General features: G+C 38.1%; 1 protein-coding gene across 1 annotated transcript; it reads right to left on the reverse strand.

Annotated features, from left to right (window-relative positions):
* Positions 1–704: 704 nt before the first annotated feature.
* On the reverse strand, positions 705–2,285 carry LOC145999179 (TNF receptor-associated factor 4-like). The gene has a single exon (XM_083136110.1). It carries the CDS (start codon positions 2,283–2,285, stop codon positions 705–707), a length of 1,581 nt encoding a protein of 526 aa, XP_082992236.1.
* Positions 2,286–18,342: the final 16,057 nt, after the last annotated feature.

The following is an 18,342-nucleotide window of genomic DNA, read 5'->3' on the forward strand; positions in this document are numbered from 1 at the left end:
CGATGATTTTAGTTATGACTTCCCTTAAAATATTATATTTAGGTATAGGATGTGATTTGCTGTAAAAACCATTATGAGTTAATCGTTTGATATTACTTTTTGTGGCATAGTGATGTATAAGATTTATTTTTAACTGTTCTCAGTACTTTAAATAAACTATTATTATTATTATTATTATTATTATTATTATTATGATTACTATTCGTAAGACACTAGGTTCTGACCCCCGAAACATATTTCTAGATACGTACCTGAAGTTTATTTGGGGTCCATTTGCGATTACGTAAGTTTACTAAACTATTGATAATATCTAGATAACAGTGAAAGCAAACTACACGAAAATTCACATCAGTGATCTAGAAGGTATTCTAAGCTGATGAAATTTTTCAAATTTTGGAATATCATAGCGGTTTGTTCAATGGAGAGGAGAATTTGAAAAGAATCGGCCTGACGGCTGCCAGAGGCCCAGTTGAGCATTAAGCATATCACCTAACGTATGGCAACCAAACCAAAGAAAATCAGCAGCTCTCCTAATCTTTATAAGATGTCATATATTGACAATATGGCATTGATTGAGACATTTGCATAATTAATATGATATTGTTTGATTAAGTCATTGCAGGTTAAGCAAAATAACTTATATACTTATACTTACATATACACGCACACATATTTAGACCTGCTTTAATGTAAAAGGCACCTTTTTAAGTTTCATAAATTTTCCCCTCCTCATTTACACATACCTCTAGGAAAAGAGCATCGTCCACAATGTAATTTCTGGATGTTAGTGTTTTCAGGGAAATTTGTATTTTCATATTCGTTCTGTTAAACACACCTTTCTTTGGTTTCGAAAGCACTCTTAAATGATCGGCACGAAAGCTTTTGATGAGATCTTGGCCACCTGACTTCTGATCAATTAACTTCAATGTTACATCATCACAAAAAGGCCATTTTAGTATTGAGTCAAACTCTCCTGGCATAATATCAACACGAAAGCAAACCTGATCATTTGCAGGAAGGAATATATTCACAAGGAAAGCAATCCGCAATTTATATCCATATTTTCTGCTGTAAAATGGAGGACTATATACGAAAGAGAATTTCTCCTTGAAAGCATTTATCTTTGATCGCATGTCTGTGATTTTCCATAAATATCGACCATGATCTAGGATTTCAGTTCTCTCCATTCCTAATTTCAATCTCGTTTCAAACTCTTTAACCAACTCATTCATCTGTTTTGCTTGGAGATTGGACATTTCTGTAAAATTCTCCTGCATACTAGTAACTTGTGCCTGAATATTCTGAATTTCTTCTTCCATATGTTTATGATGATCGTTCACTTTCTTTTCGTTCTCACGGAACATGTCCATCATAAGTCTCATGTGGTGGTTGACATTTTCCTGCATATGTCTCTGCATTCCAGCAGGAAAATCTTCGTGTGTGCATAAAATTTCCTTGAACGCACACGGCCCATACAATTTTTCACATTCTTCATGCAAATGTTGTTGCATAAATTCTCTCGAAATATTCTTCCCACAATTTTCACTACAAGGAAGCAGAAATTTGGCGCAGTCTGGTAGGTGATTCTCCAGAAATTCAAATTCTACGTCAATTTCACAGTATTCGCACCTGATAAGTTTTTTCGGACAGTTTTCTGAATGATCATTAAGATTCTTTCTTGCAATTTTGTTCCCACATCTATTCTCACACTGAACGGGAAACAATTCACAAACCTCGTAGTGCTCAGGCAATGTGTTCACCACAACGGATGTGTCACAAAATACACACTCCTTAACACGCTTGCAACAATATACCTTGATGTGAACGTCCATATAGTCTTTCTGAACTTTCTTTCCACACTCATCACAGCAACACATTTCTCCTTCACACTTTGCAACGTGTTCTTCCATTTGAGTCTTCTCTACGGCCTGTGTGCAATGAGGGCATCTTTCCAGTGATCTTCGAGAGTGTTCTGTCATGTGACTAGATGATGTAAAACGCTCATCTTGAAAGCCGTACCTCGAGTTACACTCACGAGTTTCCATCGAACACAGCTGCTTGTGATTTTCCACTTCGTTGAACAAAATCATCGCTGAACAACCGTCGCACTGAACCTTGCAGCTCACTTCCTTATGCTGCTGGTGCATCCAACGTGGCATCTTCTTTCCACAGCCATTTCCACACTCGACTTCTTCACCTCCGCAGCTCAAACTGTGTGCATCCAGTTCTTTCTCTTCTAACTCCTTTATACAATAAGGACATGTTATGAAGGTAGTCGTTGGCATTGTTGGCAAACATAAAAAAAATCAACACACTTTGAACTAAGAAGCGAAGAGCAGTAATCATATAATTCTGCACATCTACTATTCCGGCATCTGCTTGCCGATATCTAATCTGGTTTGTTTATGGGCTGGGAAGATATCACTTTATCTACATCCCTCCTTTCTTATTGACACTCTAATGCATAATGCAATAAAATTTATCTCTTATTGTAGATAAAGTATTTGTGTTAACAAAACTATCGATTTTATTTCGAGAATTTTTTCACTAGTACTCGAACAAGGTTCTCTGAAAGAGAGTGTTGTGTTTTCATAGATAAAGAATTGGAAGTTCACTCTTTCAGTTAGGGTACTGACAACAAAGCTTGGGAGATAAACTTTCCCTTTACAGCTTGAATTCGAGTCCTCACGGAAGAATTGGCATTATTACTATCTGCAGTATGAAAATTTCACTATAAATACATTTTAGCTTTCACGATACGGAAATTGCTGAAAATAAGAACGGCATTTTTTAGATTTACGATAGGAAAATTGTTGGAAATATTCATGCTCTGGTGGCCTCCCCAATGGCACAGTGGTAGCGTCGTCGCCTTATTATCAAGGGGTTCAGGGTTCGATACCCGGTGGAGGCACATAGTGGTTCGGATTTAAAGAACTGTAAATCCAGTCCCGATTAGCTTTACTGTGCATAAGGTGGACTTGAAACACCAAATCAACCAATCAACCAATCATGCTCTGGTATGAATTCTTTGGACGAACACTAGCAGTGGCACGAATGCAACCTTTCTAGTATTTTTTACTACCCAACTTCCACGTGCTTATAGATTACAGTATTTTGAGCACACTGGCGTACATGTTACAGTTCTTTTCAAATCAAGTATCTTGCTGGGAGTCCCCAGCCGTAGCCGGGACTAACAACTTTTCTCATGAGATTTCGGCCTGTGTGTGGAACCGGTGACCACTCACCATCGTGAGGGGAATTTGGAGAGGTACGAATGAGTAGCGTAACCCGGTCATGGAAACCAACAACAATGGTTGAAAGTTCGTCGTGCTGACCATACGTCATCCCGTAACTGGTTGGATTATCGCCCACATCAACAGGTGGGAGTGAGGCCGGCAATCAGTAGGTGGGCCCTGAACGTCATGGACTGTTGTGCCAAGGTTTATTATTTTTATTTTTACGTATCATGCTGGGCGCCAAAGAACTTTTGCAACGTTCCACTACTTTATCTCCTTGCAAGTTGAACACAGCTACACAAAGCTCTACACACTTTAATAAAATACGTAGCAAATAAAACCCATCTGTGATAACTGTACAGATAGTCGTAAACACACAGACTTAATTACCCAGAGGACTTACAGGGATAAGAAACGCTATCACCTAGTTTCTTTAGTAGGGCATTCTTATCTTATCGAAACCTCGTGCAGGCGTAAGTTGTTTCTTGAGGCGCAATAAGGCTTATCAAATGACCGATGTCTTATCAACAACCATGACTGGCTGTGAATAGGAGTGTTAGGGTTAGATATGGTCGGTGAAGAGAGAGTGTGTATTTTTGTACAGAAATACTGGACGCAGGGACTACCCCTGAAAGTCTGGACAAAACTATTTCTCCTCAATTATACTATCACTGACCAGACGCCACCTGCCTTCTTACAGCTCTATATAAGAAAGCGATTCTCTCGGAATAAACAATTCGATGCTCAGATATCCGTCCTACCGTTCCTCTTAAGGTCATACTAAGGGTAATTTTGTGGTAATTTTTCAATTATAAACCTTCAATCGTAACAAAATTATAAGGATCACACGTTCTAGTGAAAAAAAAACAACAATATTTCATATCCGAAAATTTCTTCCTTGCCGAATCTATATTAATGGTATGGTTATCCATTGAAATTTGGGCCTATGCTTTAACATGGCTGTAGAACACCCTTTAGTTTTTATAAAAAGGAAATTATATTTTAGTTCACAGAAACATGCACACTCAAACAACATAAGAGGGCAGTCAAATGAAAACCGAACACCCGCTACAAAGTGACAATGGAGTTTGGTTTATTCAAAAGTAATTGCCACAAGTGTTAAGACATTTATCCTGCTGGGAGACGAGACGATCAATTCCTGTCTTGTAGAAAGAGGTAGGTCGCTGTCGGATCCATAACCTCACCCACATTTTCACTTCCTCGTCCGAATGAAACCGACGTCCACGAATGTGTTTCTTCAGGTCATCAAAAATGTGGAAGTCACAAGGGGAAAGATCGGGGCTGTACGGAGGATGTTTAAGCGTTACGTATCGTCGGACGGGCGTTATAATGGAAAAGGATGATTCCGTCCGACAGCATTCCAGGGAGTTTTGACTTTATGGCGTGTAACAGTTTCTACAATGAGTCTGCATAGCGCTGCGCATTGATTGTGGCTCCACACTCTAGGAAGTCGACAAGCAGAGGGCCCTTGCTGTCGAAGAAGAAGCTCATCATGACCTTACCGGAACTCGTATGGACAGCCTTTGATTTCTTTGGCTGGGGAAAATCGACGTGTTTCCATTGTTGGCTTTGCCGTTTGCTCTTGGGCTCGAAATGGTGGCACCACGTTTCGTCCCCTGTGACGATACGTGACAGAAACGCATACTCTTCCTCGTGGTACCGCTGCAAATGACCCAGACATGCAGTCATTTTGCCAATCTTTTGTCCCTTCGTCAGTTGATACGGAACCCACTGCGCGCAAATTTTTCATAACCGCAGGTGATCTTTGATAATGGCATGCACAGAGCTATGACTAATGCCAACCTGAACACGAAATTCTTCCTCTGTGATTCGTCGGTCTTCCCGGATCAGACCATCCATCCTCGCAATCGCATCAAAGGTAATGGCTCGATGGGCCTGTCCCGGGCACGGATCGTCTTGCAGTGATGTGCGTCCTTCGCGGAATCTCTTCTGCCACTCGTGCACAGTTGCCAGAGACATGCAGTGTTCGCCATACACTGCAGACATGAAATAATGAATTTCGCGTGTTCCAGCACTCTAAACACCAAGAAACGAACCACACCTCTCTGCTCTTCTTTGCTTGCCTCCATTTCTAATGCTGGACGAACACACGTTTCACTATGCTTACCTCCTGAGCAATGACGAAGCAACTATATGGACCTGTGCGTTTTTACTATGCATTTCTCCTTCCCTACAGATAGCAGTATCGATACGTAAAAACAGTGTTGCCAACGTTTGCGAGAAATGTGTTTTATGGTGGGTGTTCGGTTTTCATTTGACTGCCCCTCATACATATGTCCAGTATAGATAGCTCCATAACACAAACATTTGCCTCTATAGTTACTATGAACAGACACGGAAGCTTATTGGTTGTAATGTTTCCATTAAAAGCCAACATGGTTGTCAATACAAAAGGTCTGTGGCTACATTTACTGTTAACAGTCGGTTCGGATTTTTAAATACTTTCGCTGATGTTGACATGTCCTTCCCGGACGTATGAACAGACTGTTGAAGTACACCATCCCGCCTTGTATATATTAATCTTGTTGTTGGGGGTTACTGAGTTAAAGGAAGTGCACGAAAGAAAATTGTGCTGTTACTGTGACTTTTAGTGCGTTTCGTTATGATGTACAACTTTGTTTTTGTTTTTTAATTGCATAATCAAGATAAATAGATTCTGAATTCATATGTTAAAACGTAAGTTCTGAGTTTTGTTTCTTTTTACTGCAAATCTTAATGTATTCCCATGCCCTGGGAAGTGTCATTCGTATACCAATATACAGTTTCATGTTGCTCATTCTGAAATTGTATTGAGATCAATATATTCTTATGGCAATCAATATCCTATGGTTGAACCAGATACGACTGTGTCAATGTAGGTAATCTACGACACACAAAAACCTGACGCATTGCATATAGTGCCAGGATATCCGATACGATTGGAAAGGAACTCCAGAACACTTACAGATCTGTACTTGCCAAAAACCTTTCCATACCGAGTATTTTGTAGCTTTAGATATATTGAACATTCGGAGCGAATTTACAATACCGGATCCCTCCCGATTTTTGTAATATTTCGCATACTCACTAATTGAGGCCTCCTAATAACGCATTTGTAGTTAAAATTTGGGGATCACGTGTAGAAATTGTAAAATAAGCGAAATTGAGTGGTCCGTGATCGTAAGAGACATGCACGATTGCTCATTATTTAACGTAATATTTTGTGTTTCGAATACTTAAAAAACGAAATATACATTCCTGACATTACTACGACCCCAAATTTTAACTATGCTTGCCTAACGTAACCTAACCTAACCTTACCGTGAATGGTTCCTTGAGCTATTCAACAATGGTTTGTGGGGCTACCCGTGCATGGTTTTACGAACCCAAATTTTAACTATGTTTGCCTAACCTAACTTAACCTAACCTAACCTTACAGAGAATGGTCAGTGGGGCTATCCGTGAATGGTTCTGCGCTAATTGTGATAACGAACTGATAAAAAAATCATATTTTCGTATAACTTAACGGCAAACGTTCTTCATCGAAGACGCCATTTTTGTATCCTGCAATTTTACACAATCGATGCATTGTTACCAAACTTACCTGTAATCAACAACTTTTTACTGTTCTCTTCCTCCATTCTTACACGATACATGCTCTCCAAGTATGAAATCAACAGTGTGGCAACGCTGTAGACAGCGTAACTAATTGCGAACGTCAATTGTTCATATCAACAAATATGGTTCCCATACTTGTATACGGAGAATCATTGCGAGAATAGAAAAGCTTATTTTACAACTTCTACACGTTAATGAACAATTTCTACACCTCACTCCAACATGTTAAGCTCAGATAAATCATTGCGACTAATTATTTCGTTAGTGTAAGCAGTAGCATAGAAATTTCAGAAGGGTTCGGTATTGTAAATTCTTGCCTAACATTCTCCAAATATTTATAAAATTTCATATTAAGATGTCAATAAACACATGTAACAGAAAATGGTATTTGTAGCGAATCCTTGTATGTGGAATCTTTGATCCATGTAATTTATTGCTCGCCTGGAGTAGATGGATATATTTTCTTGTTATTTACCTAAGATCCTGTCATTTGAAAACTCGAAGTCTTAAGGCCATGAACCTTAAGACTTCAATATGTACTATACTGGGCAAGATCTATCCAATCGTTATCATTCGTTGATTGATTTCGTTTATTTACTTCGCTTTTCTGCCACTTTTGGCTAATCGCGAAGATGAGGATGAGTGATGATATGGCAAAATTAATGAAGAAACATTCACAAATAACGCACATGTCCATGCCGGAATTTGAACTCGGGATCCCTAGCCACGTAACGCGTTGTACTCCTCTTCGGAGGTCGGCAGTTATTATTTGACTGATCATATTTGAAAACATTAAGCTTTTTTTTCAGTCTTACGGCGGGCGGTCTGCAAGAAGTTGGGAGCGGGGAAGCGACCAATCCAGCGTGATAAGAGACGCAAGAGCCTGTAGAACGAGCTGTGCGTAGTACTTCCTCCCGCCACGTCGTATCTGTCGGCGCCATCGCTGTAGTCTTGTTGGTCTGCACCGTATTCCCCGTTCTCCACTTCCCTTTCCAGCATGTAGGTCGCCCGCCGTAAGAATATACAGGGGCTATACTAGTTCTATCACATGTAACGCACGAGATATGCCATGCTAATATTCTTAATAAAACGCGCTGAAGGGACAGTATTTCGATCTTCGTTTGTAGTTAATGCTTAAAGTAGAAGTTTAAAATATATTGGTGGTGCGGGATTTCCGTAAAATGTGGTACTGGGTTCGATCCCCATTGGATCTCACTTAAACTGCAGGTTCAGTTTAGCCTATCTGTGCAAACCAAGGTAAATTTCGTCTCACCCCTTAGAAATATTTGGGCCTAAAAGGGATGAGGAGACAGGTGAGTGGAAAAGATTACATATTAAAGAACTGCATAATTTGTAGCCCTGTTCAGATATTATTAGCACAAATAGAAAGAGATTCAGTTTACTTGCAATCACGAATTTTCGAGCGGATCTTATTGCATGCAATAGTTGATTTTGAGGTAAATTTCTCCATAAATTCAGGCTTCTTTCTTATTACATATTCAATACACACTTTTCTTGTCAATGGAATTTATTTCGTTTTTATCTGAATCTTCCGGAATTATCAAGTATTCTCGTGTTTTTCTTTCTTGTGTTATTTTGTTGATTTCTCTGTGAAATAATGCGTACATGGCTTCCGTTAGAATAAATTTTGATCTCACGTTCGTTCCTTCGAGCGACTATCTGTATATGCATTGCTGATTTTGTTATTAATTATCTCTCAGCTTTGTTTATGCACTGTCAAATCGAGAACGTTAGATTAGATATGTCAATTGATCAGTCAATGTTATCTCGGATATTAGTTCTTTCGGCAAAAGGAGCTTCTAAAAATTCCTTAACATGGGATATACACGTGCGAAGAAAAGATAAAACAAATCCGCTGAACACTGCAACATGACATGTACATATATGTGGGGGATGCAGAATTAGGGCTTCACCTACTCACTTTTGTGAAGGTGATGTGATCAGCACCAGTCTTCGGCTAAAGTAAACTGTCCCCACCCTCCTGGGCGCTCATGTACACACGTATTAGGTGGGAGTGGTTAGCACATCACGCAACGACGGCAGGGGTCCCGGGTTCTAATCCCAGCCTGTCATGGATGTGTGTGTGTATCTCTTCATAAGTTTCATTGTATCATCACTCATTCTCATCTTTGCGATTAGCTAAAAGTGGTACAAAGAGCGATGTAAAAAAAAATACTCACTCATATCTCTACACCGAAATTTCATTTTCTTAATGGATACCTATTATTAATTATATTATTGAAAAGCTGTGTAACATAATATAGACACAAGATACGTACACAGTCAATCTGCAGGTAGTAAACAATTTAGCCAATCTTTCCTTTCGTCCTGATATTCTGGACAACCTATCTCATTGACGCATAAATAACTTGATGTTTGCTGGATGAAAATCTGAATTAAAATGACCATGGCAACGCCATTTGTAAAAATCCACACGCAGCTTTGCATTGCTTGTACCGCTTGAAAATAAAGATTTGTCAAGTGCTACTGTTGCATAGATTTCTGTTGCTTAGTTAGAGGCCGCCAGAGAAGTTTGTTCGGGCAGATTCAAGGATGGAAGGAATATTTTGAGGTTCTCTGCTTCGGTGATTAAGAACCTATTTTCTCTATTCTCATATTTCTTTCTCTTTTTTCCATATCTCTTGTTCTTTCCACGTTTCATTCCATTTTCTATTTCTCTCTCTCTCTTTTTATTTTCTTTCACGGTTTCTATATTTCCTTCTATTTATTTCTTCCTGTATTTCTCTCCCACTTTCCTCTTCTCCCTTCTCTATCTCTTTCTTTCTCTCTATCCAACTTTCACTTTGCCACTTTCTTTATCCACGCCTTAGCTTATCGTGGACAGTTCTTTCTAGAGCGCGAGATTTAAAAACACGTGAGAGATTGGAAATAAATATTTCGATTTTTTCATCGATATCATTAAGAGTTTGCAGTGTCTTCTATTGAAAGATAATTATATCCTTTGAAGTGAAATGAGAGATTACAATGAAGAATTTCTACGTTTCTTAATTTATTACTTCGCAAGTAGTGAAACGCAGTTTATTTCACTACTAGAGAAGCCGCCAGAACGAAATGTCTGTAGTTTTGTTTTGTGACGAGAAGCTGACATCACAAGTCAGAATGCGGAATTTAGTCCAACTGCTGTTGTATTGATTTCGTTAACTGTAGCTTGTTTTGGCTAATCGCGAGATGAGGATCAGCGACGTTATGATGAAATTGATGAAGGGGCATTCACAAATAAGAACCGTGACCAGGCCAGCATTCGAACCAACGTAGCGCGCTCTGATAACCACTTCTCTACGAAGGTATGCAACTGTTGTTGGAGGACTATGTGATTAGTGATGATAGGACAGGAGAATGGTGCAAGACAGGTGATATATAGGGACTTATGGTTTAAGACAAATCTGTATTTCGGAGTTGTCATAACACAAAAGCTGATTGACTATGCTATAACTAAATGTGAATTAGTTATAAATATATATTTTAAACTTGAATGTTATGGACTTCCAAAGAATAACGATAGCTTCCATGGATGTGAACTGGACATTGTGTATACCCCATAGGTTTTTGTGCTGTACGGAACATGCATTCCTCCCCTAGTATTCGACCCCAATATGCCTGTCTTCTCAGTGCCATATGCTGACCTCTAGACTACGAAGTTCAATTTAGTTTCTTGAATGCAAGCCTCTCATTCCACAAACTATCCATATCTTAAAACAAAAATCATAATTGGACTAACAACATAATCTAAAAGTTCAATCGGGGTGTAAGCGGTGACTCTTTAGGAAGATACCCAGGTGTCAACCTCTCTTCTACATAGTACAACCCTAGGCAGCGTTTTGCAGAATAACGAGGCTCTGGCGCCTGGGCTTGCTGTCAGGATAATCCTCTGTAAGAATTGTGTTGTGTCGTCCATGTGTGTTTGCGATTGTATCATCATCTATTTCATAATATCACCATTAATCCCCATGGTCGCGGGTAGCCAAAACTGGAAGAAAAGCGACGTAAAATAACAAAATTCAATGAAAAAAAGTCCACTTCATTTCAGTACCTGAAACTAATATTTCACAGGTTATGTAATGTAATGAAATTCCGTTTATACTTATATTTTATGTATATGTGAATCATGAGTGCCGATTGTTTTATTTCTCTACAATGTCCAATTATCATTCAGTTCAAAATTTGGCTCAACATACCGCTTGGTGTTACTCAACATATCCCTTAACTTTCCAAACCAAATGTACTAAATGAAAGAATCAGTTTTCCAATTTTTCAGAAATTACATAAAAATAATCACCTCGTTACTTCAACTTTTTCAAACTAATCGAATTTTCAATATTAATGTAAATTGAAATAATAAAACTCTCATATAAGTTCAAGATTTCATTGTTTAATACGATTTATTTAATACGATATTCATCTTATTGTGAGAATTGGCATATAACTTCCTTGCAGCATGAAATTGAGAAATTATCAAGTACGCTTCACAGCAACAAAGAATGTACAAAATTCTATACTTTTGCTGTATTATTAGTACTCTACATATCACAACAATGCATAACACTATTCATCATGAATCAATTCATCATGTGGAACACTTATTTACCCAAATTAATAAAATATGATTGCTTTCTATCTGTTCACATTCAATACAATTCTTACGTTGCTCTATAGCAATTGTATTGGTGTTTCATTATCAAAACAATATCAAATAAGCACTCATTCAGAATGTTAAATTCAATATTCTGAATAAGTAGTAAACCGCTGAAGAAAAATACTTTACAATAAATGTAATTCTAAAAATAATACTTTCATAATTTTTCAATTCTCAATGCAAAATTCAGTTAATATCGTGGGCCATTGAGAATATTTATCAAATCAATCATTAGGAAGTTGTTATAATTTAAATTTTTAACACTCAAAATATTACATGTGTAATATATACGTATTATCTACCAAGTATTCAACAAGCATTGTACTGAAAGATCAAGTGCAGTGAACAATTCATGAAAAAAGTTTGTTATTAAACATTGGACAATGCTCATGAACCGCTGTGACGCGGTTCTCTTATCAACTAAATTCACTAACAATAAAGTTCAACTTGTTCATCAAGAAGCACCAATACACCAAATCTAAACTTAATGCACCTGATTCAAATCACATTCTTGCCATAGATTCTTGGAAGATAAAAACACATATCAACTGTTGCTCACCATCCCACAACACGAATTGTGAAACAATCCTTAAAGAACCACCTCTAGTTCTGTACTTCCTTTCAGAAGAAATGCAGTCTTATTTTCGGAGTTGTGTTCCGCAGACATATTCAACTCTAACAATATTTGAACATCCAAGTAATACAAAATTGACTCTATTTCACTTTTAAACTTAGGTACGTGAAAGGACTTCTCTCTTCACTTCTAACAGTACAAGGTCTTGTCAAGAGAGGCTTTGTCATTTTTCATACTATACACAATCATACACATTACTTATCAAAAATGTATTTCTCATCCCATATACTTTCATACACAAAGTGTTCGGTTCAAAGTTTTAACATAAACACACACGTACACCCAACGGCAAAATAAATAGTAAGCAAATTGTCCATCACCATTTTCATTCAGTCCGTTTTCAGCAATGTGATGATCATGAATTGAAGTAAAAACGTCAATAGGCAGAGGACAATATCTGCTATGTATCAACAGAAATGCATTCCTTAAAACAACACAGGGTGTGGAATAAAGAGTAATGAAAATAGCGATGGACATTTGCCTACTGTTATCTTTGCCGTTGACTGTACAATTGCACTAAAGCGTTTTCCTTACCTTGTATTAACCAATTTTACACGATCAAGCTCGTTCATAATAAAGTGTCATCTCAGAAGCAACTTCTTTCCAAGAACTCAAAGAAATCAGTCACGTATGTAACACAAGTCCGCCCAATGACGTCACATGCTCTTCGCCTATCCTTAATGCCATCCCTTCAGCAATTTTTAAAGTTGTAATTTTGCTACAAATCAGTTGACATCATAATGATTAAATGTCAATATTTCGTTATATTATGCATTTTAAATTTTAAATTAGAAACGGGGTCCAAAGACACTCTCTTGGAGAGATAACTTAATTTCTACTACTTTAATGAAGAAGATAATTTAAATTTTTAAAAGGATATGATTGTCTAAAAACACTTCATACACCGGGTATCACATGGAATAAAAATACAAGAACACCTATACTCTTGTGGTCAAGGAAAAGATATTTGTTACAAATTAAAGTGTTCAAAGAAATTTACTGCACATTTGCCCACACAAGAAAGTAAATAGCGTTTATTAAGAGGTGTACATAACAACATGTCACCCCATCGTATTTCCCATTTTACAATTTGTATTTGCTACTTATTGAACTTTAGTCTCATTGCAACAGCAATACTGCTTTTGGGTACCACTCGTAAACCACGAGGCAAACCAAAAATGTTTTCCACAAAAGTTGGAATTTAGAAGACACATCAAACGAGATTTAAGTCGATCCCCTTTACAGTTTGAAATTTTGAACCTACGTATATCTCTAGGGACAGAGTATCGTTCACAATGCAATTTCTAGTTTGAAGTTCTTCGTGTAATATGGTCATTAAACAAAATTCTTCAAATTTACCTTTCTTTGGTTTACACTGCCGAGGAGTACAGCTCTCTAAGAGGTCTTTGCCCACTGAGTTCTGGTCAATTATCTTTAACGTTACAATATTTGTAAAAGGCCATTTTAAAGTTGAGTCAAATTCCCCTGACATGATTTGAATACAAAATTTAAATCTAACAATGCCATGTAAATGTTCACGTATATACAATGCTAACCGCAACTTATATCCATGTTTGGTAATGTTAAATGAAGGGCTATAGATGCAAACATAGGTTTTCCCCTTGGACGCTTTTACCTTTGAGTGCACGTCTGTGATTGTCCACAAATAATCAGCATGCTTTAGGGTTTCAATTTTCTCCACTTCTAGTTTCAGTTTCTCTTCAACCTTTTGAACAAATGTATCCATATGTTTCATTTGGCGAATGGCAACTTCCAAGTTGTATTGCATTCTTGTAATTTGTGCCTGAATAGCCTGGGTTTGTTTCTCCATATTATCCGCATTTCTCTGAAACTTATCAGCCATGTCTTTCATAAGTTCCTTATAGTTGTTGGCATTATTTTCCATATGTTCCAGCTGATCCGTGACTTTCTTTTCGTGCTCATGAAACATATCCTTCATAAGTTTCATGTGATGATTTATATTTTCCATCATGTGTTTCTGCATTCCAGCGGGATACTCTTGGTGAATGCTCGACATTTTGTTGAAGTCACACGGGTCGTATGGTTTCTCACATTCTTCATGTAAATCTTGTTGCAAAAATTCTCTCGAAATGTTTTTACCACAATTTGCACTGCAATGAGGTAGAGATTTGGAGCAATCTGATTGGTGTGTCTCGAACAATCCAAATTCTACTTCGATTTTACAGTATTGGCACATGACAAGTCTTTTGGGACAGTCTTGTGAATGATCATTAAGATATCTTCTTGCAATTTTCTTCCCGCACCTTTTCTCACATTAAACGGGAAGCAATTCACAAACCTCATAGTGATCAGACAATGTATCCACCACGACGGATGCGTAACAAAATACACACTCCTTCACTCGCTTGCAACAATATTCCTTTAAGTGAACGTCCATGCATTCTTTCTGAACTTTCTTTCCACATTCATAAGAGAACATTCCCTCTTCAAATTTTGCATTGTGGTCTTCCACTTTGTTGAACAATATCATCGCTGAACGACCGTCGCACTGAACATTTCGTTTCTTGTACTTCACTTCCATATGCTGCTGGTGCATCCAACGTGGCATCTTCATTCCACACACATTTCCATACTCGACTTCTCCAGCTCCACAGCTCAAAGAGTGGGCATCCAGTTCTTCTTCTTCTAACTCCTTCATGCAATAAGGACATGTTTTGAAAGTAGAGTTTGGCATTGTTTCAGATAGAAAACAACCAACACGCTTCAAACCGAAGACCAACAATCAGAGACTTTTCTATCAGCACTACTACGGCTACTGCTGGTTGACGTCTTATATGCTTTGTGGAAGGTTTGAAAACAAATCACGTTATCTAGATCTCTTTGTTTATGATTGACACCATAACACGTAAATAAGGCATTTAACAAAATTAATCTCTTGTAATCTTAGATAAGATACTTGCGTCAACAGAACGATCGATTATATTTCCAGCATTAATTCTTTCATCATCCTAACAAAGGTTGCTGATAAGTAGCTTTGTGCTTACATAGATAAAATAATTGGAAGGATTAGCTTTCGTTTATGGTACTTACAACATCGGTTGAGAGTTGAAAATAATTTCCATTTATAGCATGAATGCTAGTTCTCGTGACAACTTGTCAGTGTTACCATCCATAGTACTATAATTGCACTAGAATAACACTTTTGGTTTTACATTATGAAATATTGGTGAACTTATTAATTGTCTCTCACAAAAGTGGAGTTGCTACTTTACTTCGTCCGTTCCTTATTTATGATCTCCACCAGGAAAAATAACAATTCACGAATTTGTGTTGTAACACTTACAGAAGATAGCCCGACAATGGGGAAATTATTGGAGGAAGACGGGAAATCTAGCAGCATCCCTCGCTTTGTCGATCCATGGTTCTACAGTAACTACATAGTTTGGCGAGACACGATAGACGGCACTTATCAAATGTCTTAAAGGAGATTTCACACCGAAGAGACACGCGACATGCGACACAAAACATGTGACACACATCGCGTGATAAGCGGTAGGAGAGTTTCACACCGAAGATACAAGCTGCACGCGACAGGAGGCAAGCGACATTTGTTTCTTTGCTCAGTTCGCATGATGATACTGATAAAATTGCATTAATCAGTTTATTAGTAACCGAAAAATACGTAACGAGAGACATTGTTATTTGTAAACCACTTTGAAAATTTTGGGCAACTTATTGAAATTCGGGAGGAGCATGTTGTGCATGAGAAAACGGAGAAATCATATGTACTGATCTCAAATTGTATACCAATTTTCCAGCCTCGATAAAGCGAAAACATAAACACGGACATGGTTTTCTCTCTCTCTCTCTCTCTCTCTCTCTATATATATATATATATATATATATAAATCATTTCCCGGATCCCAAGAATTTTCTTCCAAAATACCTTTCCGGTATATAAGATTTTATACATGAATAACATATGCCCATTAAATTAATATTGCTAAATAAATTCTGGTATAGTCAAATAGAGCAGAATTGTTGACAAATTTAAAAATATGGATGAGGAAGCGATAATTAACCGATACCCGGTGGAGGCACATAGTGGCGCGGATCACACTTTAACCTGTAGGTCCAGTCCTAATTAGTATATTTGTGCATAAAAACATAAATATGATATTGAGATTATGTTAGTTGTTAACCATTTTCAGCAGAACTTTGCAGCTCAGTATAGTTGGTACGAGGCCCGGTGCCGGGCCGGACACGATGTACGATATTGAAAAAACGGACCTGTCCGAGAGACACTCAAGCGACAAGCGACAGGTGCAGCTTGCAGTGTCTCTTCGGTTCCAAAGGTGGCAGTGGTTACTAAGGGCACGCTTCCAAGAAACATTTGTGGCTAGCAGCGTGTCGCGTGTCTCTTCGCTGTGAAATGTCCCTTAACGTAACACCCTTAACGCCTGGGGTTTACTGTGTAACATTTAGGAATGCGTCCCCACGATTTGTAGCGTGGAGTTGGTTTGTCTCTAAATAACCTTGGGGTGGAGATGGAAGTTGAACCGACACGCACCGTAAGAAAACCGTAGCTCATAATATTTGGGAAAACTGTTGAAAGAGCTTAAAACTATTCTTAATCTAGAGACTTGACATACTGATTAGGTTGCTAGAGCATGTTGTACATGTTTTCGGGGAAAACACATCAGCAAAGATTGATATGGAGATTCGCAACCAGCTAAGACCATTACTTAGGACTTGAGTTTCTGCCTATGTCAGTAAAGGCCTTGACACAGGTAGAAACTCAAGTTCTAAGTAAAGGCCTTCACTATGCTATATCCCCGAAAAACATATCCAACTTCGATATCATGGCAGCAGTTGAATCGACAATATACCGATATAAACTCGAACCATGACAAGGGAAGCGTACAGGTGACACGTCCGTACAGCTCTGGAGAGAGCCATATCTCTTAAACCAAACCTATGCACTCCTGAAAGAGTAGTACTTATAACTCTGAGAAAACACCAGTCCATAAAGATTATCCCAGCAAATGAAGGAAATGCAACAGTAATAACAAAAAGGGCTGAATGAAATGAAAAATTGATTGATTGATTGATTTAGTTTATTTTACTTCGCGTTTTGTGCCTCTTGGCTAATTTGCAAAAATGAGGATGAATGATGAAATGATGAAATTGATGAATGGACATTCAAAAACAACTTAGCCCGAGCGGAATTCGAACCCGGAACCCTTGGCGCAATGTGCTAACCACTCGGCCACAAGGTCCGGCAAAATGAAAAACTAATTATCTTTGTAGACATAGATAACTAACGTATCTAACCACACCCACCATTGAAATTAAAGTAGCCAGCACCATCAACATGTTCAGGAACAACATGGCTGACTCAACAAGAAAGTCTCTGATACGACACTACAATAAACCACCACATCTATATGTATTACCAAAAATACACAAACCAGAAACACCCCTTCATCCAATAGTTAACTCCATAGGCTCCCCTCCCCAACACATGCACTTGCCTCTCTCGGGAAACAGTTACTCATACATCAAAAACTCTGGAAAAACGTTTCCACAGATGTTTCCTTAATAGTGTTCAAATATAGACTTTAGAAGGATAATACGCTACATAGCCGAAAAACACTCACGGCTAAAGCCATCATTGAGTTTCTGTCCCTATACATCAAGCCGACATACTTTCACATGGACACTTCCACCTACCAACAATAAGACAGGATGCCACTTCGAACAGACAGCCCTCACACAATGCACCAGGAAGCCAAAGATCTTAGTTGGGTATGTAGATGATTAATTCGCATTGTGGCCACATGAAGACGACAGTATCTGAGAAACATACATCAATCAAGCAGGTTTCAAAAAAATGCCTACTATTCCTAGATGTCCAAGTACAGGAAATCAAATATCAACAGCTGTGTACCCAAAGCCAACACACATAAGGAGATACCTGCAGTACAAGTCAATGCATCACAAGAGTACAAAAAACGCAATGCCTAAGCTTAGGTGTCAGAAGAATCTGCCCAAATTCGGCAACATTTAAGCAACAACAGAACAAATCATAGATACAATGAAACTAAATGAGTATCCACCAACCATGACTAGAGGATCCACCCTCGAAACACACAAGCAGCGAGATAGAAAGACTG

The sequence above is a fragment of the Lepisma saccharinum genome, chromosome 15, assembly GCF_977018435.1.
Source record: "Lepisma saccharinum chromosome 15, izLepSacc3.1, whole genome shotgun sequence".
In the NCBI taxonomy this organism is placed as follows: Eukaryota; Metazoa; Arthropoda; class Insecta; order Zygentoma; family Lepismatidae; genus Lepisma; species Lepisma saccharinum.